The sequence below is a fragment of the Somniosus microcephalus genome, chromosome 13 (assembly GCF_052327205.1).
Source record: "Somniosus microcephalus isolate GS21.2 chromosome 13, FLI_Smic_1.0, whole genome shotgun sequence".
Lineage (NCBI taxonomy): Eukaryota > Metazoa > Chordata > Chondrichthyes > Squaliformes > Somniosidae > Somniosus > Somniosus microcephalus.
In genome coordinates, this window is record NC_140999.1 from 120,413,180 (window position 1) to 120,440,127 (window position 26,948).

The 26,948-nt window shown below is 44.6% G+C and overlaps 1 protein-coding gene across 1 annotated transcript; it reads left to right on the top strand.

Moving 5' to 3' along the window:
- On the top strand, positions 1 to 26,948 carry acot8 (acyl-CoA thioesterase 8). The gene is made up of 6 exons (XM_086005237.1): positions 1 to 434; positions 10,012 to 10,148; positions 14,282 to 14,507; positions 18,021 to 18,178; positions 25,720 to 25,911; positions 26,589 to 26,948. Exons 1-6 carry the CDS (start codon positions 40 to 42, stop codon positions 26,705 to 26,707), a joined length of 1,227 nt encoding a protein of 408 aa, XP_085861363.1. The 5' UTR covers positions 1 to 39; the 3' UTR covers positions 26,708 to 26,948.

Consider the following 26,948-nt stretch of genomic DNA (forward strand, 5'->3'; position numbering starts at 1 on the left):
ACTCGGCTGTTGGCGAGTCCTTCTGATTGTTGTCAGCAAATGGCGGCGGCTTTCAAGCGAGGAGAAGGGCCGGAAGAGGGGGGAAGCCGGCCACAGAGTCCGGCCTCTCGGGCCCCGGGGGACCGCTCGGACAGTCCGGCCTCCGAGTCTCGGGCCCCGGGGGACCGCTCGGACAGTCCGGCCTCCGAGTCTCGGGCCCCGGGGGACCGCTCGGACAGTCCGGCCTCCGAGTCTCGGGCCCCGGGGGACCGCTCGGACAGTCCGGCCTCAGAGTCCAGTGTCCGGAGGCACTGGTCCGACAGTCCGGCCTCAGGTGCTATCTTCACCAGCGGCGGCCGGACCTCCTCCTCCTCCTCCTCTCCCAATGGGGATTTGCGCAGCGTGCTGGTGACCAGTGTGCTGAACCTGGAGAGGCTGGAGGTGGACCTGTACAGGTAGGGCAGGCGGTGACTGTGTTGTGGAGTAACCTGTGATCTGCCTCTCATCAGGGGGAGCCATTCCAGGCACTGGTAGCAAATTACCTGTCGATGGGTTTGCAGTCTGTGCCACTCACGACTGTACAGTGTGGGCAGCTCAGTGGCTTCACGGTGAGAGCTGTTGTGTGCCAAGATTGGGATGATCTCTAAATGAGGGCTGTGTGCCGTCTTTTGGATGATGACAAAAAAGGAGGTTTAGTTAATTTTTTAGTAGACTAAAGGAAACTGCAACTGGGTACTGATAAAGATGCCCAAAAAAGTGACACATGGAATTCAGTGTTATCAAACAAAATTTGACACCGAGCCACACGAAATGTTAGGGCATATGACCAAATGCTTGGTTAAAAAGGTAGGTTTTAAGGAACACCTTAAAGAAGGATAGAGAGGTGGAGAGGGTTACAACAACAACTTGTATTTATATAGCGCCTTTAACGTAGTAAAACGACCCAAGGCTCTGCACAGGAGTATTATAAGACAAAAAATTTGACATCGAGCCACATAAGGAGAAATTAGGGTAGGTGACTAAAAGCTTGGTCAAAGAGGTAGGTTTTAAGGAGCGTCTTAAAGGAGGAAAGAGAGGTAGTGAGGCGGAAAGGTTTAGACCGGGAATTCCATAGCTTAGGGCCTAGGCAACAGAAGGCACGGCCACCAATGGTTGAGTGATTATAATCAGGAATGCTCGAGGGCAGAATTAGAGGAGCGCAGATATCTCGCGGTTGGGGGGGCTGAAGGAGGTTACAGAGATAAGGAGGGGCGAGGCCATGGAGGGATTTGAAAACAACAATGAGTTTTAAAATCGAGATGCTGCTTAACTGGGAGCCAATGTAGGTCAGCGAGCACAGGGGTGATGGGCAAGTGGGACTTGGTGTGAGTTGGGACACGGGCAGACGAGTTTTGGATGACCTCAAGTTTACGTAGGGTAGAATGTGGGAGGCCAGCCAGGAGTACGTTGGAATAGTCAAGTCTAGAGGTAACCAAGGCATGGATGAGGGTTTCAGCAGCAGATGAGCTGAGGCAAGGGCGGAGATGGGTGATGTTACGGAGGTGGAAATAGGCGGTCTTTGTTATGCTGCGGGTATGTGGTCGGAAGCTAATTTCAGGGTCAAATATGACACTCAAGATTGCGAACAGTGCGGTTCAGCCTCAGACAGATGTTAGGGAGAGGGATGGAGTCAGTGGCTAGGGAACGGAGTTTGTGGCGGGGACCGAAAACAATGGCTTCGGTCTTCCCAATATTTAATTGGAGAAAATTTCTGCTCATCCAGAATTGTATGTCGGACAAGCAGTCTGACAATTTAGAGACTGTGAAGGGGTCGAGAGAAGAGGTAGTGAGTTAGAGCTGGGTGTCATCAGTGTACATGTGGAAACTGAAGCTGTGTTTTCGATTATGTTGCCAAGGGGCAACATGTAGATGAGAAATAGATCCTTGGGGGACACCAGAGGTAACAATGCAGGAGCGGGAAGAGAAGCCGTTGCAGGTGATTCTCTGGCTACAATTAGATAGATAAGAATGGAACCAGGTGAGTGCAGTCCCACCCAGCTGGACGACGGTGGAGAGGCATTGGAGAAGGATGGAGTGGAGCCGAAGAGAGGTTGGAGATGGGGCGGTAGTTTGCAAGGACGGAGGGGTCCAGGGTTGGGTTTTTGAGGAGAGAGGTGATGAAGACAGATTTGAGGGGGACAGTACCGGAGAGAACCGTTAACAATGCCAGCTAACATGGGAGCCAGAAAAGGAAGTTGATTGGTCAGCAGTTTGGTGGGAATAGAGTCGAGGGAGCAGGAGGTAGGTCTCATGGACAAGATGAGCGCGGAGAGGTCATGAGGGGAGATCGGAGAGAAACTGGAGAAAGATGTAAGTTCAGGGCTAGAGCAGGGAGGAACCTTAAAGGAAGTTTGGCCCGGTGGGTTAGGGGAAGGAAGGGAAGTGGCAGAGGCAGCTGAACGGATGGCCTCAATCTTAGGGACAAAGTAGTCCATGAGCTCCTCTCACTTGTTATCAGAGGCGAGGGTGGAGGAGACAGGGGAGAGGGGTTTAAGAAGACGGTTAGCAGTAGAGAATAGGAGCCAGGGTTTATCTTTGCATTCCAGAATGATTCTGGAATAGTGAGCCATTTTGGCAGACAAGCAGGACCCGATAATGCTTTATGTGGTCCAGCCAGATCTGACAGTGAATGGCTAAACCAGTTGTCCGCCATATCCATTCAAGTCTGCGTCCCTTGGACTTAAGGGAGCCAAGATGAGAGCCATACCAGGAGGAATGGCCAAGGTGAGAGAGAGTAATTGTTTTAGTAGGGACTAGGGCATCAAGGTGGTGGTGAGGGGGTGTTTGAGCAGTTCGGTAGCTGCAGAAATGTCATGGTAAATGGAGGGCCAAAGGCTGGACAGTTGGGATTTCATAAGTGCAGTTGTAAGAGAGTTGGGAGAGTTTTTCCAGGAGCGGACACAGAAGGAAGTAGAGTTGAGGTGGGGTGGAAGGGGGATGTGGATGGAGAGCGATACGAGGAAGTGATCAGAAATGGCCTTATCTGCGATTGACACGATGGGAGTAGCGAGGCCAAGTGAGATGGCAAGGTCGAGGGGGTGGCTGTGAATGTGGGTTGGGGAGTTTACATGGATGGAGAGATTAAGGGAGGATAGTGAACTCAGAGGAGAGAGAGCATGATGAATTGAGATGGAGGTTGAAATCACCGAGGATGAGAATTCGTTCGGTGCAGAGGCTGAGGGAGGAGAGCAGTGAAGATTGAAGGGATAATTACTAGTCCTAGCCCTTTTCGGGCTACCCCAGATCAGGCATATTCCCCAGACGTTCACCTTCAACTAAAGTTAGAGATAGCTGAATTTTATAAGACGCTTAATTGGGTCTAAAGGTCCAGGCTATCTCTCCCTAAAGGAAAGGAACGACTGAAGATGTTACTGTCCTCCGGATAGCACTTTTAATAAGTTTAACTAGACTGTAACCTTCCGGATATTATGAGGGTCCGGAAACCGCGCCCCCCCCCCCCCCCCCCCAGAATTCTGCAACTCCTTCCAAAAGAGTGTACAGAAATTGAGTTTGCAAGTTTGATACAGAAATACTGAGACAATTCTAAAAATATATAGATTTATTTAAGAGCCAACATAAAGTTGCGATTGACTCACAAGCTGTTAACTGTAACAGTTCAAAAATAAATAGCTTACATTTCTTATCCCCGGAGATCCTTATTCTCAAATCTTAACTTCGTACATTTTACATTTCTTTATTCTTAATTCTAATCCAGAATATCCACCAAAATTAAATTATAAGTACCTTGATCCCTGAGACTCAGAGTAAAAAACTTATAGCGTGCCTCTGAAGTTGAGAGAATCGCTTTGCCCCTTTCCAGCGACTTCTGACTGTTTATCTGAAAAGCTCTACTTTTATACCTTTTTTTAGCGGTTTATCCTTTGAAGTTTTCTGCTGATGTAAGCTAGTTATCTCTAGTCATCTTCCTGTTGACCTTTATACTTACTGCTAATTCAACTGTTAGCTTGCAGACTTCTGTCTTGTTTAGGTGTTTCAAAAACTTATCATAAAACACTATGACAGTAGTATTTATTTGATGCCATTCTTATCGAAGGCCTTCCATTCAATTCTAAAACCACCTTAACTGGTTACAACCACAGACTCCTGTCTCCATGGTGTTCCACGTTCAATACAAACACTGGCCCAGAAATTCGGGTCGGGGGCTTCCCGCGGGTGCAAGCCCCCGACCTGCACTTACCTTGCGCGCCGGCAGTTGAGTTGTAGAGCCCCGTGGAATTCCGATCCGGGGTCTGGCCCAGCTGCCGGCACGCAGTGCTTGCGTGTCCCAGGGGCGCAGTTAGTTCGATGCGTCCCCTGGGATCACGTGGGCCATGGGCAGCCAATCGGAGGAGGGAAAAGCCCATTCATAAGTCTTGACAGGAAGAGCTGTCAAGACTTATAAATGCTACGGCCCCAAAATAGCAGTAAACCTTCAAATACATTTTTTTTTAAATCACATTTTTAAAAATAAACTTTAAATTACATTAAATAACTATTTTAAACAATTTAAATTTTTGAAAAAAGTAATTTTATATTCTAACGGGGCTAAAAATAAACTTACCTTGCTTTAAAACATTTAAAAATAATAAACCTGTGGAAAAAATGTTTTAATTTTAATTAATTGACCACTTACCTTGTAAAAAGCAGGTCTTACGCCTGCTTTTTAAATTTCTAAATTCTAAAGACTTACCCTCACGGAAAAGCCTGGTTTAAAAAAAAAACGTAAGTTCAAAGCGCACGCGCAGACTCCCCTGCGCACGCGTTCGACCTCTGAACCCCTTCATTCAGAGGAACGGAAGTGCCGGTTTCCCACGCATGCACAGTGCATGCAGGAAACCGGCACTTCCATCGGGCTTACGGGTGAGTACCCAGCGCGGGCTTACGGGTGAGTACCCAGCGTGTACTCGCCCGTGGAGACCCGAATTTCTGGGCCATTGTGATTGCTTGGTGCATCTATTGAAGTCATACAGGAAACTCTCGATTTACCAGCACCTAAATAACCGGAAATCTCTGTTAACCGGCAAAATTCAGGAGTAGGTTCAGGTAAGTTTTACTTCATATTAGTGGCCGTTCCTGGATCTGTGGCCGTGTAACCGGGGTTCCTGCACCTGTTGCCATGCAACAGAGATGCTGGATCTTTGGCCGTGTACGGGGCTTTCGTACCTTTTACTATACCTCTGTGTAATCCGGACTTTTTGATAAACCGGCACCACGCTGGTCCCGTCGGTGCCGGATAAAAAAGAGTTTCCTGTATCTTCAAAGTGTTCTGTTGGTATCATATTTACAACATGTAAATTAAAGACACTTCAACTAGGGTGTTTGTTTTCCTAGCCATCTTAGTTGGTTATATTATATCGTGTTTCCTGTTTCATTTGATGTTACTTTTACAAAGGCACATGGTTTTTTAATATTCTGTGTTCCTGTTCGAAGTGTTAGTTTTTACCACTTTACTTGGGTCATTCCATTGTGTTTCTCCCAAACTCCAGACCTTCTGGAAGCGCCAAACTGCTATTTCAATAGGGCCATTGTTTTAGTATTTTTAACCAATTCCCATTTCAAAAGCTTGTGGTGTTTACACTTCATCTTATCTCAGAAGCCTGTATTGACACAGCTTGAGACTTTAGATTTTTAAACCCAGTATATCATGTATTAATAAAATCAGAATTCTGTTCATATGATTGTGTATTTTTCTGAAATATAGCTTATTCCTTCACAAGATATCTCAGTAATAACATTTTTTTGGTACTTGGGTGGGTGGTGGAGGACAAGAATTTTAAATGAGAGGTGAGAAGGGTGGAATAAGGTGAGATGCTGAAAGAAGGAGAAACTGCCGGAGGATTAGGGGGACAGACCAAGGTGTGATTTGGTAATGAGAGCCACACCGCCACCATGGCGGTCTGAGCGGGGCAAGTGGTGGAAGGTATAGCCAGGTGGGGAGGCTTCATTTAAGGATAAGGTGTCATCACCCCTCAACCAAGTTTCCATCCGGGCTATGATGTCGATGCAATCATCCACAATAAGCTCATGGATGGCAAGGGCCTTGTTCGCAATTGAACGGACATTGTGGAGGGAGATGCGGAGAGGGTCGGTGATGGCAGTGCCACAGGGTCAGCACTGGGTTTGGGGGGGGGGGAGAGATGAGTTAGATGGGGAGGAGCTTGGCAAGATTTGCCCCCCTGTGGGCACGCTGGGCGGGGGGGGGGAGAGATGAGTTAGATGGGGAGGAGCTTGGCAAGATTTGCCCCCCTGTGGGCACGCTGGGCGGGAAGGTTGGCGAGAGAGTAGGTTGGGACAGTTGGGGTTGCTGCTCATAAGGCAGCAGCGATGAGTGTGATTAAGAAGTTTGCAGATGATACAAAAATTATCCGTGTGGTTGATTATGAAGAAGAAAGCTGCAGACTGCAGGAAGATATCCATGGCCTGGTCAGGTGGGCAGAACAGTGTCAAATGGAATTCAATCTGGAGAAGTGGGGAGGACTAACAAGGTAAGGGAATACACTATAAATGGTAGGACACTGAAGTGCAGAAGATCAGAGGGACCTTGGCGTGCATGTCCACAGGTCCCTGAAGGTAGCAGGACAGGTAGATAAGGTGGTTAAGAAGGCATACGGGATACTTGCATTTATTAGCTGAGGCATAGAATATAAGAGCAGGGAGGTTATGCTTGAACTGTATAAAACACTAGTTAGGCTGCAGCTAGAGTACTGCGTGCAGTTCTGGTCACATTACAGGAAGGATGTGATTGCACTAGAAGGGGTGCAGAGGAGATTTATGAGGATGTTGCCTGGGCTGGGGAATTTTAGCTATGAGGAAAGATTGGATAGGCTGGGGTTGTTTTCTTTGGAACAGAGGAGGTTGAGGGGAGACCTAATTGAGGTGTATAAAATTATGAGGGGCCTAGATAGAGTGGATAGGAAGGATCTATTTCCCTTAGAAGGGTCAATAACCGGGGGGCATAGATAAAAGTAATTGGCTGCAAGTTTAGAGGGGATTTGAGGAGAAATGTTTTCACCCAGAGGATGGTGGGGGTCTGGAACTCACTGCCTGAAAGGGTGGTAGAGGCAGAGACCCTCATCACATTTAAAAAGTACTTGGATATGCACTTGAAGTGCCATAACCTACAAGGCTATGGACCAAGTGCTGGAAAGTGGGATTAGTGTGGCTAGCACTTTGTTGGCCGGCACAGACAAGATGGGCCGAATGGCGGCCTCCTGTGCTGTAAATTTCTATGATGGGCCCTTCGTAGGATGCCAAGTGAGGCACAGAGGGAAGCTGTAGGCTTATCTAAGAGGGAGTCAAGCCTGGGACGGCGGCAGGAGAGTAGGAAGGTCAAAGAGTAATGAAGGGATTTAGGAGGGCAGTGTGTCGGAGAGAGGAAAGGAGGCATACCGACAGGAGAGAGCGGTCAGGGAGGGATAGAGAGAAAAGGAAAATAGGGGGAAAAAGTGGAATGGCTCGGGTCCAGAGCGGCAGCCAAAGTGCACACACGAATGGACACGGGAAAAGCTCGGTACATAGGCCTGTTTAAATGTAATAATTAATGAATACATATTCCTGGTAGCAGGGGATAGGTTGGGGACAATAGTAGGGAGACCAGGGTCAAAGTCAGAGGTCCCATGGAAGGACAAATCCGACGTAAGCAGGATGGGGCCGGTATGGAGCATTGATGAACCACTGTCCAAAGCCGGTGAGTGAAGTCCAAAAGCTATTTGCAGGGTAGAGAGTTCGAGGATGGAGGTTGTTGCAGTAGGAATGAGAGTCGGTAGCAGTGCAGAGAGATGATGGCTAAGTCGACGCAAGTTGGAAGTCGCCATAGATCAAAGCGGCGGAGAAAAAGTAAAAGCATAAACCAGTGACCAAAAAAGCTGAAAACCGGTAGAAAGAGTCACTGGACAGCTGGTGGAGCAACAGCTGCTACCTACAAGCCAGTAGAGCTGAAAAACCAGTAGAAGCAGTTTAGGGAGGGAATTCTAGAGCCTAGGTCCTTGGCAACTGAAGGCACAGCCGCCAATGGTGCAGCGATTGAAATCGGGGATGCTCAAGAGGCCAGAATTAGAGGAGTGAAGATATCTCGTGGGTTGTGGGGCTGGGAGAAGATTGCAGAGATAGGGAGGGGTGAGGCCAAGGATGAGAATTCTAGCTTTGCTTAACTTGGGAGCCAATGGAGGTCAGCGAGCTCAGGGGTGACGGGTGAGCGGGACTTGGTGCGAGTTAGGACACGGGCAGCAGTTTTGGATGACCTCATGTTTACGGAAGGTAGAATGTGGGAGGCCAGCCAGGTGTGCGTTGGAATAGTCAAGTCTCGAGGGAACAAAGGTATAGATGAGGGTTTCAGCAGCACATGGGCAGAGGCAGAGACGGACAATGTTACGGAGGTGGAAATAAGCGGATGTATGGTTGGAAGCTCCTCTCTGGGTGAGATACGACCCCAAGGTTGCGAACAATCTGGTTCAGCCTCAGATAGTTGCCAGGGGGAGGGATGGAGTCGGTGGCTAGGGAACAGAGTTTGTGGCGTGAACCGAAGATAATGGCTTTGGGCTTTCCAACATTTAGTTGGAGGAAATTTCTGCTTATCCAGCATTGGATGTCGGACAAGCAGTCTGACAATTTAGAGACAGTGGGGGGTTGAAAGAGGTGGTGGTGAGGTCGAGCTTGTCGTCAGTGTACATGTGGAAACTGATGCTGTGTTTTCGGATGATGTCGCTGAGGCACGGCATGTAAATGAGAAATAGGAGGGGGCAATGGATAGATCCTAAGGGGACACCAGAGGTAACGGTGTGGGAACGGGAAGAGAAGCCATTTCAGGTGATTCTCATGCTACAATTAGGCGAATGCAGTCCCAACCAGCTGGACGACGGTGGAGAGGCTTTGGAGAAGGATGGTGTGGTCAACCGTGTCGAAGGCTGTAGACAAGTCGAAAAGGACGAGGGGGAATAGTTTACTGTTGTCACAGTCACAAAGGATGTCATTTGTCACTGAGAGCCGTTTTGGTACTGTGGCAGGGGTGGAAACCTGATTAGAGGGATTCAGTATGGAGTTCCAGGAATTGATGGGCATGGATTTGGGAGGTGACAACGTGTTCAAGGAAAGGAAGGTTGGAGATGGGGTGGTAGTTTGCGATGACAGAGGGGTCAGGGGTTGGATTTTTGAAGAGGGGGGTGATGATGCCAGATTTGAAGGAGAGGGGAACAGTACCTGAGGAGAGAACCGCTAACATGGAAGTCAGGAAGGGAAGTTGGGTGGTCAGCTGTTTAGTGGGAATAGGATCGAGGGAGCAGGAAGTCAGTCTCATGGACAAGATGAGCTCGGAGGGCATGAGGGGAGATAGGAGAGAAACAAGCAGCTGTGAACTATAGAGAAACTAGAATGCATTAATGATGCCACCACTTTTGAACACCTGCTGAAACTGACGACGTAGGGTTATACATGAAGAACAGCCACTTGGTTAGGCTACTAGCGAGAGCTGGCACCCCAGCAAGACAGTGTATTCAGGAGAGGAGGAGGAAAAAACAAGTAGGTTAAGTATTGCAGATGTATGTTTTTGAACTAGAGGGAATAAAAACAAGGATAAATTTAAAATCTGGGGAAGAATGGCAGAATTAAAATAGGTGGGGAATGAAAGTGAAGAATCTAGTAAAGGAAATTACAGTTGACGTTGAGAATAGTGTAATTTTTTTACATAGATATATACTGGCCTGACAATTAAATCATTTTTGAGGCTGGTAGATTAATACAATTTGAGCTATAATTGAATTTCCAAATCAAGTGAAGGTAGTTTGTGGAAACATCCTTGATCACGCAATAAAGACAACCAGACACAATTATCTACACATTCTATCATGGTTTTGGCAAAATAATGTATGTTAGTGTGAACAATATAAAAACGAGGTACTCTGCGATCCTTTCAACAACAAAAAATTGATGAAAGGATGTTTATAGATTTTACATTTTAAATTTTGATTGCATCACATTCTATTTGCTGTTATTTTTTAGAGGAACGCATCACTGGATCCCGAGGAGTCGCATGTTATTTGGCGGGCAGATTGTTGGCCAGGCACTAGTAGCAGCTGCAACGTCTGTATCCGAGAATGTTTTTGCCCATTCACTGCATTGTTACTTTGTACGAGCAGGTAAGACGTGAGCTTGTCCACTGGTTGGTTTCTTTTCCCCTCAAGCAGCTATGCAAACTGAACTGTATGTTGCACCAGAAGTTCAGAACAATTATTGGCTACATTCACAGGAAAATTCTCTATTGGACTTTGAACAGACATGAGGATTTCTCTGTCTGCATCATTATAGCAGAAAGCAACGTCTGCTTTAGCATTGACATATTTAGCATATTGGTACCAATTCACCAGTGGAAGAAAAAAAATTGCACTTCAATTAATACTGTTGTGCTAAATATGCTTCTTGTGTGATGCTGCTATTTCAAAACTTCAAATTGCCTCCCCCCCCCCCCCCCCCCCAACCTTCCCATTAGCAGCAGAAGTGCTATAGTTATAATCACCCTTATCATTAGAATGGGCACAGCACGGAAGAAGGCCCGTCGAGCCCGTGCCGGCTCTCAGCAAGAGCATTTCAGCTAGTCCCACTCCCCTGCCTTTTCCCCGTAGCCCTGCAAATTTCTTTCCTTCAGATACTTATCCAACTCCCTTTTGAAAGCCTTGATTGAATCTGCCTCCACCACCCTTTCAGGCAGTGCATTCCAGATCTTAACCATTCACTGCGTAAAAAAGTTTTTTCTTACGTTGCCTTTGGTTCTTTTGCCAATTACCTTAATCTGTGTCCTCTGGTTCTCGACCCTTCTGCCAATGGGAACAGTTTCTCCCTATCTGCTCTGTCCAGACCCCTCATGATTTTGAACACCTCTGTCAAATCTTCTCTCGATCTTCTCTGCTCCAAGGAGAACAACCCCAGTTTCTCCAGTCTATCAACGTAACTGAAGTCCCTCATCTCTGGAATCATTTTCGTAAATCTTTTCTGCACCCTCTCTAAGACCTTCACATCCTTCCTAAACTGTGGTGCCCAGAATTGGATACAGTACTCCAATTGGGGCCGAACCAGTGTTTTATACAGGTTCATCATAATTTCCACACTTTTGTACTCTATACCTCTCTTCACGAAGCCCAGGATCATGTAAACCTTTTAACTGCTTTCTCAACCTGCCCTGCCACCTTCAACAATTTGTGCACACATACCCCCAGGTCTCTCTGTTCGTGCACCTCCTTCAGGATTGTACCATTGAGTTTATATGTCCTCTCCTCATTCTTTCTACCAAAATGTATCACTTCACACTTTTCTGTTAAATTTCATCTGCCATGTGCCTGCCCATTTCTGTGTCTTCCTAAAGTCTATCACTCTCCTCCACACTGTTCACTATACTTCCAAGTTTTGTGTCATCTGTAAATTCTGAAATTGTGCCCTGTACACCCACGTCCAAGTCATTAATATATACCTTTAGTGAAGTAATCACTCATATTTCACCCTTTTGATACAGGGCTAGAGGGAATGGTGCCCAAATTTGTAGCCAATACCACAATAGGTTAGATAGGTGGCAAAGGATAGGAGAACAAAAAGAAATGGGAAAAGGGCAGACACATGGGTTCAGGATTCCTGCTTGTGTGCAGGATAAACACCAAAGGGCTGTACAGCTGTAGTGTTGTACAGCTGAAAACATACTGCAACATAGCTTGGGTTTGGAAAGTCAATCTGTAATCTACTGCAGTTGGGCAACATTCCTTTGTTATAGGGAAACAGTTTCACACTACACACCAGGTAGCTAAATTGACTGGAGTGCTCCATAAATGAATATTCCATTTAACACTTTAAAACTAGCTCTCTGATCTACTTTCACAGGAGGAACAAAGCTGAGCAATCCTTTTTGATGCGGGGGGGGGGGGGTGGATGGAAGGGAGGACAGTCACTTTTTGGGGGGTGGGGGGAAAGGATACTTCTGGTATTTTTTTAATATAAATTGAAATGAAACAGCAAAAAATGTAATATTTGTGACACTCAGTAAATAAAGAACAGCTATATTGACTGGCTCAGCAGATCAACTGGTTTAATTAATACTTCCACGCCAATCAGAGGGTCATGAATGCATTCCTGGAGCGCTCAATTTTTGGGGGGGGGTGGGGGGAGGGGGCTGGAGAGAGACGGAGAGAAACAAGTGCCGGGAATTTCCTCTGGGGCTCTATCCCAATTGACCGCCATAACAGAAGATCGGTTAAAACCCCAGATAGTTGCAGAACCCCCCTGAGCAAATTCCAGGCAAAGGTACAAAGGCACTTGAAGGTGAGATAATCCACAGTGCAGAATGTGTCTCCTCACAAAAATGTTTCTCATTTTGTGGCAGGACTTTTGCTTTGTCCTTTCCACTATGTATTGATGCTGCATATTCTGTGGTGACTCCTTCAGCTGATTCTGTCTGTCTGACACTGTCTAGTTCACCAGTGTGTACACATGTGCTTATGTCTACACAGCATGCGGTGATCACCTCTTTCTCCCTCTTTAAAGCTCATCTCTTCAACTAACATCACCGTTCCTGGCTGTGTCCATTTTCCATAAGCTTTCAGTGGCGTGCCTTGGGCTGTTTTTACATTAAAGTCGCAATATAAGTGGAAGTATTTGCCGATCCCAGAAATAAATCTGAACAGTAAAGATGGAGAGCTGCTGTCGGCCTGCAGTGAGTTTTTCTTCAGAGAATTGCTGGACTCTGCATCTGCTGCCTGCAGTTTGCATGTTTTGTGTATTCTTGGAAGTGCTGCCATCCAACAGTGTCCCGAAGTTTAAAATCCAGTAGAGAACTTGCTAAAATGGAAGCTTCATTTTTTGTGATGTGCAAATTAATATGCTACATACCTTGATCACCTATTACAAATTTTGCTTCACATTGGTCCTTTTAAAGAGGGGATTTACATGTAGTGCCAAACAGCTTACAAGGGGATAACACTGGACAGGGGGGAAAAAAATGGAAATTCTCACCTTCCTGCTTTGCATGTGACAGCTATGCAGTCTAGCAGTTGAAATTAACATTAGTTGTCTGTCTGAAATGTGCTCTCTACTGCAATTCATAGTTTTACTCCGATTATCCAGTCAGATGGTCAAAAACATTTAGATTGGCTATTTTGAATCCGGTTTATTTGTTGCGAGTTATAATCCTTACCTAAGAAAAAAATACTTGCCATAGAGGGAGTGCAGCGAAGGTTCACCAGACTGATTCCTGGGTTGGCAGGACTGTCGTATGAGGAGAGATTGGGTCGACTAGGCCTGTATTCACTAGAGTTTAGAAGAATGAGAGGGGCTCTCATTGAAATGTATAAAATTCTGACGGCTAGACAGACTGGATGCAAGGAGGATGTTTCCCCTGGCTGGTGGGTCTAGAACGAGGGGTCACAGTCTCAGGATAAGGGGTAGGACATTTAGGACTGAGATGAGAAATTTCTTCACTCAGAGGGTGGTGAACCTGTGGAATTCTCTACCACAGAAGGCTGTGGAGGCCAAGTCATTGAATACATTTAAGAAGGAGATAGATAGATTTCTAGACACAAAAGGCATCAAGGGGTATGGGGAAAGAGCGAGAATATGGTATTGAGATAGAGGATCAGCCATGATATTGAATGGCAGCAGGCTCGAATGGCCTACTGCTCCTATTTTTCTATGTTTCTAATTACTTTCATGCTATGATCAGGAAAGATTAAATGTGTTTACACATTTCCAAGTTGGTGTAGGAGGCCCTGTCCTTGTCTGTCCAGTCTACTAAGAACATTTGGTTTAAGCAGTTTGCAGAAGCAATCTGTAAGTAACTTTTGGTGGTGAAAAGTTAGCTCATGACTAAATAATACCCCACATTTCATTTGAAGACTTTGTTAATAAACATTGTTGTGCAGTTAACATAAAAGCAGATGGTTTTGGAAATGCACTGCAAGTCTGTCGATGTCCGAAAGGGAAAATACAGGCTAGTGTTTCAGGTGGCGACTGTTCCTCGGCTGATTGCTGAATGTTCTCCCAAAACGTTCCCCTCTTGTATTTCTATCAAAGCTGCTGTATATTTGCAGTACTGTATTTACAATCTTTTAACTTATTGTGTAAAATTTGGTTGCTTTATAACATGTTGCCAATGATCTGTTCACTACAAATCACTCCCAATTATAGAAAGCACAGAGTTTTAAGAGGATTGTCTTTTTAACCAGCTATGTTTTGTTATAGTCCATCATTACTTTTTGACCCTAGCCCTTGACATTGTGTTTTGCTGTTATGGCAGGTGATCCCAGTGTGCCAGTTCTGTACCAAGTGGATCGTACTCGGGATGGTAAGAGCTTTTCTGTCCGTTCTGTGAAAGCCATCCAGCATGGGCATCCAATACTAATCTGCCAGGCCTCTTTCCAGAAGAAAATGGAGAGCCCAATTCAGCACCAGTTTACCATGCCTGTGGTTCCTGCCCCTGAAAACGTATTGACTCAAGGGGAACTAATTGAGAAATACTTGAGGTATAGCAGTTAACTCGCACTGAGATAAGACATGTATAGCTTTATGTGCTAATGCACACACCATATAGACCCTTTCAAATATCATACCTCTTTTATAATATATTTTGTATGATTCCAAAAGACAGTGGTATAAAGGGAAATTGCTGTATTTTTAAGTAGACAACATCTTTAGCTTTTTCCTTAACTGCTATCTGCACAGAGAGCAGTTCTAAAAGTAACTTCCTTTTTTTGTACATAAAGTAGTCATATTTTCACAAATAATGCTAGTTTACTGCAATTATCTTTGCTTAGTTGGGTGCAATTTATTAGTTCTTGGTAGGCATTGTAATGTTTCAAAAAACTTTTACAAATCGTTATGAGTTAGCTCCCCTGATCCTCAATGAGTAAAGACATTGCTGGTGTAGTACAAAGCAATGCAGACCAGCAGGTTCCAGGCTCAATTCCTGGTCTGTGTTGAATTAGCTGATATCGGCTGGGACAGCAGTCGGGTGTACTTTCAATTGGCCTCAATGCTGTGAGCTAAGGAGGGGTAAAAGCATCCAAGGTTCTTTCTCCTGACTTCTATTCAATTACTCCTGCTGGAATGTACGTGTGTGTCAATGTCCAGTGAGAACAAAACCATGTTTGGTTGCATTGCCTGCATACTCGAATAGGTTGCCAACACTTTCCCTGGTTGCTCACAAGAACAATGCTCACTTGGTGAGATACTTGAGGGCTATTGGCACTATGGAACCATAACCCCTTTGTTGCAGTTCTGGCTTTTGCAACACACTGTCTCACTCAAATGTTCCAGAGACAGTTTCCATAAGTGGGTTACTTCCCTTGTGAACTGAAATTTTCTCACGACTTCAGCTCATAATCTAGTGCCGTACTATATTGTTGAGATGAGAAACTGAAGCACTGTCTTCCTCAATGGTTCAGTTGATTCCATGACACTACTTGACGATCAGGAAGATTTCCTGATGTCCTGGTCAATATTCCTCCCTCGGCTAACACCACCAAAAAACATTCATCTCGTAACTATTAATGAAATATTGCTCAACATACAATAGCTACCATATTTGCTTGGTGAATCACTGCATTTCAGAGTAATTTGCTGTATATGAAGTGCGTTGGGATGTTTGAGAGTTATGATAAGGTGCTGTATAAATGCAGCTCCTTGTCCTAGTCCTTATATCGTTGTTCCTGGTTTTTTTTTTATATAAAGTAAAAGTAAATCAGAAATGTCATGGCTTTTGACGCCAAATGAGTCAGCAATTGGGATGGGGTGGGAAGAGAAAGAAATAGAAGCAAAAGCAAAAAGCCAGGGTTTCCATCCTGCACAAGATGCTTACATTGAGTGGAGGATAGAAATTGCTGTCTGAAATGTTGCTGCACGAATGTGTACATATTGTACCAATTTACTTTAAACAGGTTAACTCCTCCATTTAAATAGCAGATAAGGGAATTTGGTAGAAGTACATAAAGAAAGAACTTCTAAAAACAGCAATGAGATAAATGACCAGATTATCTCTTTTTGGTTGTGGTTGAGGGATACATGTTGGCCAGGACATCAGGAGAACTCCCTGCTCTTCAAAAAGTGCCATGGGATCTTGTACGTCCACTTGAGAGGACAGAGGTGAGCCTTGGTTTAACATTTGTGGGGAAACGGTGTTAGGGAAATTGACGGGATTGAAGGCCGATAAATCCCCAGGGCCTGATAATCTACATCCTAGGGTACTTAAGGAAGTGGCCCTAGAAATAGTAGATGCATTGCTGGTCACCTTCCGACATTCGATAGATTGGAGGGTAGCTAATGTTACCCCACTATTCAATGAAAGATGTAATAGCAGAGCACTTGGAAAACAGTGACAGGATCAGACAAAGTCAACATGGATTTACAAAAGGTAAATCGTGCTTGACTAATCTACTGGAATGTTTTGAGGATGTAACTGGTAAAATAGATAAGGGAGAACCAGTGGATGTGGTGTATTTGGGCTTTCAAAAGGCTTTCAATAAGGTCCCGCGCATAAGAGATTAGCGTGTAAAGTTAAGGCACATGGGATTGGGGGCATGGTATTGACTTGGATAGAGAACTGGTTGGCAGACAGAAAGCAAAGAGTTGGAATAAACGGCTCTTTTTCCGAGTGGCAGGCAGTGACTAGTGGGATACCGCAGGGATCGGTCCTTGGACCCCAGCTATTCACAATATATATTAATGATCTAGACGAGGGAACTAGATGTAATATCTCCAAGTTTGCAGATGACACAAAGCTGGGTGGGCGTGTGTGCTGTGAGGAGGATGCCGAGAAACTCCAGCATGCTTTCGACAGGTTGGGTGATTGGGCAGAAGCATAGCAGATGCAATATAACGTGGATAAATGCGAGGTTATCCACTTTGGTGTCAAAAACAGGAAGGCAGATTATTATCTGAATGGCAATAGATTGGGAGAAGGGGAAGTGCAACGAGACCTGGGTGTCCTTGTGCACCAGTCGCTGAAGGTAAGCATGCAGGTGCAGCAGGTGGTTAAGAAGGCAAATGGTATGTTGGCCTTCGTAGCGAGAGGGTTTGAGTACAGGAACAAGGATGTCTTGCTGCAGTTGTACAGGGCCTTGGTAAGACCACACCTTGAGTATTGTGTGCAGTTTTGGTCGCCTTATCTGAGGAAGGATGTTCTTGCCATGGAGGGAGTGCAGCAAAGATTCACCAGGCTGATACCTGGGATGGCAGGAATGACGTATGAGGAGAGATTGGGTCGATTGGGCTTATACTCGCTGGAGTTTAGAAGAATGAGCGGGGATCTCATTGAAACTTATAAAATTCTAACAGGACTAGACAGGCTAGATGCAGGAAGGATGTTCCCAATGGTCGGGGAGTCCAGAACCAGGGGTCACAGTCTAAAGATAAGGGGTAAGCCATTTAGGACAGAGATGAGGAGGAATTTCTTCACCCAGAGAGTGGTGAACCTGTGGAATTCTCTACCACAGAAGGCAGTAGAGGCCAATTCATTAAATATATTCAAGAAGGAGTTGGATATATTTCTTAAGGCTAAAGGGATCAAGGGATATGGAGAGAAGGCAGGAACGGGGTACTGAATTTGGATGATCAGCCATGATCTCATTGAATGGCGGAGCAGGCTCGAGGGGCTGAATGGCCTACTCCTGCTCCTATCTTCTATGTTTCTATCAGATCTGAAAGACAGCACCTCCAACGGTGCAGCACTCTGAACTATCAGCTTAGGTTAGGTGCTCTAGTCTCTGGAGTTGGACTTGAACCAACAACCTTCTGACTTGAAGGTGAGGATGCTACCACTGAGCCAAGGCTGTATTTGTATGATAAGCCAGTTATTGTGCAGTATTGCTGCCAGGGGTTATTACGCTTTGCAGACTCTTTATTTTTTGATGAAAAAAGTGCAAACTGAATTATCTTCCCCCCACCCCCCAGCTCCTTCCTGTTTCAGAAATATGTCTGTCATTGCATCATTGTTCCATAATTTACATTTTTTTTGTTCTGCTTTCTTTCCTTATTTTTAGAGATCCTGATTTAACAGAGAATTGTAAAATGGGCCTGACGAAAATATTGGCTGAGGAGGTTCCAATTGAAATCAAACCCATAAATCCACCAGATTACTACAGGCATATTCCCACGGAGCCTCTACAGCGTTTCTGGGTCCGAGCACATGGTTACATAGGTAGGATTCAGAACTTGCTTTCTGGATTATTTCTGATTTGCGTGAGTTGAGAGTAAAGAGGGATCCCTTCTCTTTAGAAACAGGCTGAATATGAGCAAATTTCCAAAGAAAATCCCATTCTGCTGGACACCAAGTTTGAGTGGAGACGAGGCGATGAGATTGTGGGATGTATCTCACTGTTGTGTCATGAGGTCTACCTCTGAGGTGCAGGGAGGGGTAATGAAAAAATAAGTGAAAAAAAATCAGGCAGAGCATGAATTGGCCGGTATGCAACGTGATATTCCCACAAAAGTTATCCACCATGGAAAATCAAGATAGTCAGGAACTGTGGTTTGATCATAAATCCCTCAAATGTATATGCTGCTTGTAAATGAGTCCGCTTCCAATTAATCATCCACTTCCACCAAATTCATATGAAAAATCCAAAGATGGTAAGGCTTATTACAAAATAATGAACCAAATAAACAGAAAAGGTGCTCAAACACCTTGCAAAGTGCATTGAAGTCTTTTAAGCCGAGAAATGAGTAGGTTCACTCTTAGTTTAACTACTCTAGCCTTTAAGGAGGGCAGAAAAGATTTCCACTCAGATTTAGGGCAGCACCAAGTTTTTGCATTCATTTTTCCCCCCAGATCAAGCAGGCATTTCCATAGCTAAACAAGGAAATTCTAACACTTTAATTCTTCATAAGGCCATAAGAACTCTTGAGGACCCTTACATAGGCCTCAATCCTTTACTAGGGAAATGCAATTGATACCAGAGGGGATCGATTACCTTCTTCAAGACCTGATGCTCCATTGGGAGCAAATGATCTGAAGAATTTTGGTATGGTACTTCCAGGGCCGCCTCTACTGTTAGACCAGCATGGCGCTGCTACCAGCGGTTTGGGGTTGGGCGCCACTGATTCATTGACTTTGCCCATGCAGGTGACCCTATCTTCCTCTTTGGACATGGACGGATGGGGATTTTGCTCTGCTGCATTAGTGCTGGCCCCAGGAATTTCAAGGCTCCATCCTGTTATTGGTGGACAGAAGTTCTATCTGTCTTCAGAATCGGTTGGTCCTAATGCTAGGTTATCCTTGATTTCTTCCCTGATTGGAGTCTGGCAGCTTCACTGCCTTCTGCTCCCCACCTCCCCAGCACGGTTGCCAGTATCAATGACTATTGGGATGCAAGAGACTATAACAACTTTTAGATGTAATGTGGCTCAAACAAGTTTGAGAATCACCTTTGAAGATCCATATAGAATGTTTATTTTTGTCTAGACCGATGTCTTGGCTTTCTGATTGGTTCAGTGTAGAGTCATGGCTGAGCTGTCTCCCGAGTCAGCATTTCCACTGTTTCTCTAAGAACATTTTTTTAGCAGAGGTGCAGCTATGACGGTTACCCATTTCAATATCCATAGCCAGTTCATCAGATATGAAGGCCCTAAATTGTTTCCAACACCTGTCTCACTCCTAGACCTCTGCATCCACCATCATTTACCTGGCCTCACCCTTGGCCTGTGGGAAGAGTAGGTGGAAATGTACTTTTGACAATTTAAAAAAAAAAAAAAAACTGAATTTGTACTGTGTTGTGCAGAACTGTGTGATCATTGCAAAACTGATTTTGCCATGAGGGGGAGCCATAGTTCTTGGCTTATTGAAGAACACTTATGGGGAAACTCAGTACTTCCGCTTTACTATACCAGATGGAACAGTTTGATGTTGTAAGTTCATGGATCTATTCATCCAGTTTTGTTTTAATAATACCACATAATAGACTTGTTAGCAAAAGTAAAGCCCGTGGGATTAAAGGGACAGTGACAGCATGGATACAAAATTAGTTACGGGACAGAAAGCAGAGAGTAGTGGTGAGCGGTTATTTTTCAGACCGGAGGGAAGGACACCTAAGGGTCGGTGTTAGGACCATTGCCTCTTGATATATATTAATAACCTGGACTTGGGTGTACAGAGCATAATTTCAAAGTTTGCAGACGATACAAAACTGAAATGTAGTAAAGAGTGAGAAGAACATACAGACTGGTAAAATGGGCAGACGCATGGCAGATTAAATTTAACGCAGAGAAGTGTGAAGTGATGCATTTTGGTAGGAAGAATGAGAGAGGCAATATGAATTAAAAGGTACAATTTTAAAGGGGGTGCAAGAACAGAGACACCTGGGGGTGTATCTACACAATCTTTGAAGGCGGCAGGACAAGTTGAAAAGGCTGTTTTTTTTTTGAAGCAAGTGGGATACTTGGCTTTATTAATAGAGGAATCGAGTACAACAGCAAGGAAGTTATGCTAAACCTTTATGCCTAACACACTGGTTAGGCCTCAAGTATTGTGTTCACTTCTGGGCACCACACTTTAGGAAGGCTGTCAAGGCCTTGAGAGGGATGAGGGACTTCAGTTATGTGGAGAGACTGGAGAAGCTGGGGTTGTTCTCCTTAGAGCAGAGAAGGTTAAGAGGAGATTTGATAGAGGTGTTCAAAACCATGTAGGGTGTAGATAAAGGCGGAAGTCACACCCCCATCCACATCCATGGGGCTGTGGTGGAAAGAGTGGACAGCTTTAAGTTCCTCGGAGTCCACATCACGGAAGACCTCTCCTGGTCCCTCAATACCTCCTCTCTGGTGAAGAAGGCCCAGCACCGCCTATATTTCCTAAGGAGGCTGAAGGGATGTAACCTGTCTCCCCTGATCCTCTCTAACTTTTACCGCTGCACAATAGAGAGCATCCTGACGAACTGTATCACAGTATGGTATGGCAGCTGTAGCTACTATGACCGGAAAGCCCTGCAGCGGGTAGTCAAAACTGCCCAACGCATTTCCGGCACCCGGCTACCGACCATAGAGCACATATACCAGAAACGCTGCTTACGGAGGTCACGGACCATCATCAAAGACCCTACCCACCCCAGCCACAGTCTGTTCGCCCTCCTGCCATCTGGGAGACGCTACAGATGCATTCGCACCCGAACGACCAGATTTAGGAACAGCTTCTTTCCCAGGGCTGTCATCCTACTGAACTCCACAAATAAACTCTAAAGCCTGCACATCTGCCAATGCACTTTATTATGTTTATGTTAATGTATTACAAGTCAAATGAATGTTGAATGTTTAAATGTCTTAATCTAAATGTACACTCTCGGGAGCCGCAAGCCTACATTTCGTTGTACTGCACTTGTGTACTAACAATGACAATAAAGTTGATTATGATTATTATTATTATAGAGTAAATACCAAGAGACAGTTTCCAGTGGCAGAAGGATCGATGACCAGAGGACACTGATTTAAAGTGATTGGCAAAAGAACATAGAAACATAGAAGATAGGAGCAGGAGTAGGCCATTCGGCTCCTCTAGCCAGCTCCTCCATTCAATGAGATCATGGCTGATCATCCAAATTCAGTACCCTGTTCCTGCCTTCTCTCCATATCCCTTGATCCCTTTAGCCTTAAGAAATATATCCAACTCCTTCTTGAATATATTTAATGAATTGGCCTCTACTGCCTTCTGTGGTAGAGAATTCCACAGGTTCACCAGTCTCTGGGTGAAGAAATTCCTCCTCATCTCTGTCCTAAATGGCTTACCCCTTATCCTTAGACTGTGACCCCTGGTTCTGGACTCCCCGACCATCGGGAACAGCCTTCCAGCATCTAGTCTGTCTAGTCCTGTTAGAATTTTATAAGTTTTCGATGAGATCCCCTCTCATTCTTCTAAACTCCAGCGAGTACAAGCCCAATCGACCCAATCTCTCCTCATACGTCATTCCTGCCATCCCAGGTATCAGCCTGGTGAATCTTCGCTGCACTCCTTCCATGGCAAGAACATCCTTCCTCACATAAGGCGACCAAAACTGCACACAATACTCAAGATGTGGTCTCATCAAGGCACTGTACAACTGCAGCAAGACATCCTTGTTCCTGTACTCAAACCCTCTCTCTACGAAGGCCAACATACCATTTGCCTTCATAACCGCCTGCTGCACCTGCATGCTTACTTTCAGCGACTGGTGCACAAGGACGTCCAGGTCTCGTTGCACTTCCCCTTCTCCCAATCTATTGCCATTCAGATAATAATCTGCCTTCCTGTTTTTGACACCAAAGTGGATAACCTCGCATTTATCCACATTCTATTGCAACTGCCATGCTTCTGCCCAATCACCCAACCTGTCCAAATCATACTGGAGTTTCTCGGCATCCTCCTCACAGCACACATGCCTACCTAGCTTTGTGTCGTCTGCAAACTTGGAGATATTACATCTAGTTCCCTCGTGTAGATCATTAATATATATTGTGAATAGCTGGGGTCCAAGGACCGATCCCTGCGGTACCCCACTAGTCACTGCCTGCCACGCTGAAAAAGAGCCGTTTATTCCAACTCTTTGCTTTCTGTCTGCCGACCAGTTCTCTATCCAAGTCAATACCTTGCCCCCAATCCCATGTGCCTTAATTTTACACACTAATCTCTTATGCGGGACCTTATCGAAAGCCTTTTGAAATCCAAATACACCACATCCACTGGTTCTCCCTTATCTATTTTACCAGTTACATCCTCAAAAAATTCCAGTAAATTAGTCAAGCACGATTTACCTTTTGTAAATCCATGTTGACTTTGTCCGATCCGGTCACTTTTTTCCAAGTGCTCTGCTATTACATCCTTTATAATGGACTCTAGCATTTTCCCCACTACCGATGTCAGGCTTACCGGTCTGTAATTCCCCGTTTTCTCTCTACCATCCTTTTTGAATAGTGGGGTAACATTAGCTACCCGCCAATCCATGGGTACTGTTCCAGAGTCTATCGAATTTTGGAAGATGACCAGCAATGCATCTACTACTTCTAGGGCCACTTCCTTAAGTACCCTAGGATGTATATTATCAGGCCCTGGGGATTTATCGGCCCTCAATCCCATCAATTTCCCTAACACCATTTCCCTACAAATACTGATTTCTATCAGTTCCTCCCTTTCATTAGACCCTATGTTCCCCGACATCTTTGGGAGGTTATTTGTGTCCTCCTTTGTGAAGACAGAACCAAAGTATGTATTTAATTGGTCTGCCATTTCTTTGTTCCCCATTATTAATTCTCCTGATTCTGACTGCAAGGGAGCTATGCTTGATTCACCAATCTTTTTCTCTTCACATATCTATAAATGCTTTTACAGTCAGTTTTTATGTTCCCTGCTAGCTTACTCTCATACTCTATTTTCCCCCTCTTAATTAATCCCTTTGTCCTCCTTTGTTGAATCCTAAACTGCTCCCAATCCTCAGGTTTACTGCTTTTTCTGGCCAATTTATATGTCCTCTCCTTGGATCTTATGCTATCCCTAATTTCCCTTGTTAGCCACGGTTGAGTCACCACCTTTGTTTTATTTTTATGCCAAGCTGGGATGAACAAATTCTGTAGTTCATCCATGCGATCTTTGAATGTTTGCCATTGTCCATCCACCGTCAACCCTTTGAGTGACATTCCCCAATCAATCCTACCCAACTCGCACCTCACCATCGTAGTCTCCTTTATTTAAATTCAGGACCCTAGTCTCTGAGTCAACTATTTCACACTCCATCTTAATGAAGAATTCTATCATATTATGATTGCTCTGGCCCAAGGGGCCTCGCACAACAAGATTGCTAATTAATCCTTTCTCATTACATAATACCCAGTCTAAGATGGCCTGATCTCTAGTTGGTTCCTCGACATATTGGTGCAGGAAACCATCCCGTATACACTCCAGGAATTCCTCTTCCACAGTATTGTTACTAATTTGGGTAGCCCAATCTATATGTAGATTAAAGTCACCCATGATAACTGCTGTGCCCTTATTGCACGCTTCTCTAATTTCCCGTTTAATGCCATCCCCGACCTCCGCATTACTGTTTGGAGGTCTATATACCACTCCCACTAATGTTTTCTGCCCCTTGGTATTTCTCAGTTCTACCCATACAGATTCCACATCATCAGAGCTAATATCCTTCCTTTCAATTGTGTTAATCCCCTCTTTAACCAGCAATGCTACCCCACCTCCTTTTCCTTTTTGCCTATCTTTCCTGAATATTGAATACCCCTGGATGTTGAGTTCCCAGCCTTGGCCACCCTGGAGCCATGTTTCCGTAATCCCAATCATATCATATTTGTTTACCTCTATTTGCGCAGAGGTGACATGAGGAAACTTTTTTTTATCAGCGAGTTGTTGTGATCTGAAATTCACTGCCTGAAAGGGTGGTGGAAGCAGATTAAGTAGTAACATTCAAAAGGAAATTAAATAAATAGTTGAAGGGAAAAGATTTACCGGGTTATGGGGAAAGAATAGGGGGGAGTGGAACTAATTGGATAGCTCTACCAAAGAACTGGCACAGGCACGATGGGCCAAATGGCCTCATTCTGTGCTGCATCATTCTATGACTAGTTTAAAACTCACTCTATTTTCTGATTTTGGTTTTGCACAATTACAGTGACTGCATTCAAATTCGTTGCGGTTATCTGTTTGGAATAGTTGCAGTAAACAGAAAATTTAGTAGAAAACTTGGATAAACATTTCAAGCAGAGAAAGATACAGGGCTAGAATGAAAATAACTTCCATTTAGTGTGCGGTATTATTTAGTCATAAGAGTTAACTTTTCACCAACAAAAGTTACTTGTAGATTGTTTCTACAAACTGCTTAAACCAAATTCTTCATAGACTGGACAAACAAGGACAGGGCCTCCTACACCACTTTGGAAGTGTCTAAAGCACATTTGATCTTTCCTAAACATAGCATCTTTCACAACTTCAGGACGTCCCAAAGCACTTTACAACCAAGGAAGTACTTTTTGAAGTGTAGTCACTGTTGTAATGTGGAGAAACGTGGCAGCCAATTTGCACACAGCAAACTCCTTCAAACAAGATAGAAATGAACAGATAATGTGTGTGTGATGTTGGTTGAGGGATAAATGTTAGCCAGGACACTGGAAGCACTCCTCTGATCATCTTCGAATAATGCCATGAGATCTTTTACAGCACCTGAGAGCAGATGGGGCCTCAGTTTACTGTGTCATCAAAGATGGCACCTCCGACATGCAGCACTCCCTGGAGCCCCACTCCAGAGATTTGAGCATATAATCTAGGCTGACCAATGCAATACTGAGGGAGTGTTGCATTGTTGGAGGTGCCTTCTTTTAGATGAGCTGTTAAATTGAGACCATCTGCCTGCCTGCTCAGGTGAATGTAAAAGATCCCAAAGAACTATTCAAAGAGCAGGAGAGGTCTCCTGGTGTCCTGGCCAACATTCTCCCCTCAACCAAAGCCAACGAAACAGATTAACTGGTCGTTCCTCTCGTTTTGTTTGTGGGACCATGCTGTGTGCAAATTGGCTGCCACTTTGCCTACATAACAAGTGACTGCACTTCAAAAATAATTTGTTGGCTGTCAGGTGTTTTGAGATGTCCCGAGGATGTGAAAGATGCTGTAAAGCTCTTTCTTTTCATTTATACTTTGTTGAAGTTACGGTGACAACATTGAGATGCCAACTTCCTGATACAGCAGTACATAAATGTTTCTATTTAAACTGTGTTTTGTAGGCGAAGGGAACATGAAGTTGCATTGCTGTGTTGCTGCCTATATCTCGGACTACACCTTGCTAAGAACTGCATTACTGCCTCACTTGCAGTACAGGGTAAAGTTCATGGCATCCCTGGACCACTCCATGTGGTTCCATGCCCCATTCCGGTCAGATGAGTGGATGTTATATGAATGTGAGAGTCCCTGGTCTGGTGAGTTTACATCTTTTACTTTATATTGCCATTTGCACAGAACTAACATGCATGATTTATTAACTATTTAAAGTTGATGTCAAAGCAACCTTTGAAAAAATGTATCAGCGGGCGGCACTACACATCTGTGCACAGATGCTCTCTGCTTTAAGAGTGGTGGGACCTGGCTTTGCACACTCGATTCCCTACAGGATGAGTTCTTGATCTCAGCCATGCCATTAAGAAAAGTGCTAGACGGAGGCCAGATAAGTTCCCTTGCCACATAAAGATTGAAAGCTGAGCAATTCTCATGCCTCTCATAGCAATTGGTTCACTAATAGCATTGGCAAGATACAGGAGCAGGTGCTTGCACATCCTGTTAGCTGGGTGTTGTGTGTGTTGCAAATATGGAGACACTCCCAGGGAGCCCCTTCCTAACTTCTAATTATCAGTGTCCACTACCCAAAGGGAAATGTAGAACATGTTTTATATTAATTTCCAGCAACAGAAAGAACAGTTTTATAAATCAATCAACACAAGAATGCAGAAATTTGATGCTTTGTGAACCACCTGGGCTCCCTCATGGAGAGAACAGGATATTTGGGGAAAGAGGATTAGTCGCTTGGTGCTCAGAAATTCTAATAAGTGACAGCAGGTGATTTCTGCCTAGCTCATGATCTTCTCACTACTGTCTGTAGGTGGCTGCAGAGGTCTGGTACAGGGTCGTCTCTGGAAGCAAAATGGAGTCTTGGCAGTTTCATGTGCTCAAGAAGGAGTATTTTATGTGAAACCAACGCCCAATGGAAGCAAGTTGTGACAACAAAAGCTATTTGCCAATTAACCTACCTCGTGTGTTTGTAGCATGTCTTCAGTCTAATGCACTGTGTAATTTGTCAAGAGGTAATATAACATTATCTGTAATATATTAAAAATCTTACATGTGCGTGCACTTCCTGTGAAGCTTTTCCATTATAAATTCCTAGGCCCACATATACAATGGAAAGTGCCTATGTTTTAAAAAAAAAAAATTACATTGTAATTACACCCTTTCACCAGTG

Excerpts from the sequence above, each read along its gene's own strand:
- acot8 (XM_086005237.1), top strand. The coding sequence starts at position 40 with ATGGCGGCGGCTTTCAAGCGAGGAGAAGGGCCGGAAGAGGGGGGAAGC. Across the intron at positions 10,149-14,281 it reads TTGTTACTTTGTACGAGCAG|GTGATCCCAGTGTGCCAGTT; the intron begins GTAAGACGTGAG and ends CTGTTATGGCAG. Across the intron at positions 18,179-25,719 it reads CCGAGCACATGGTTACATAG|GCGAAGGGAACATGAAGTTG; the intron begins GTAGGATTCAGA and ends TGTGTTTTGTAG.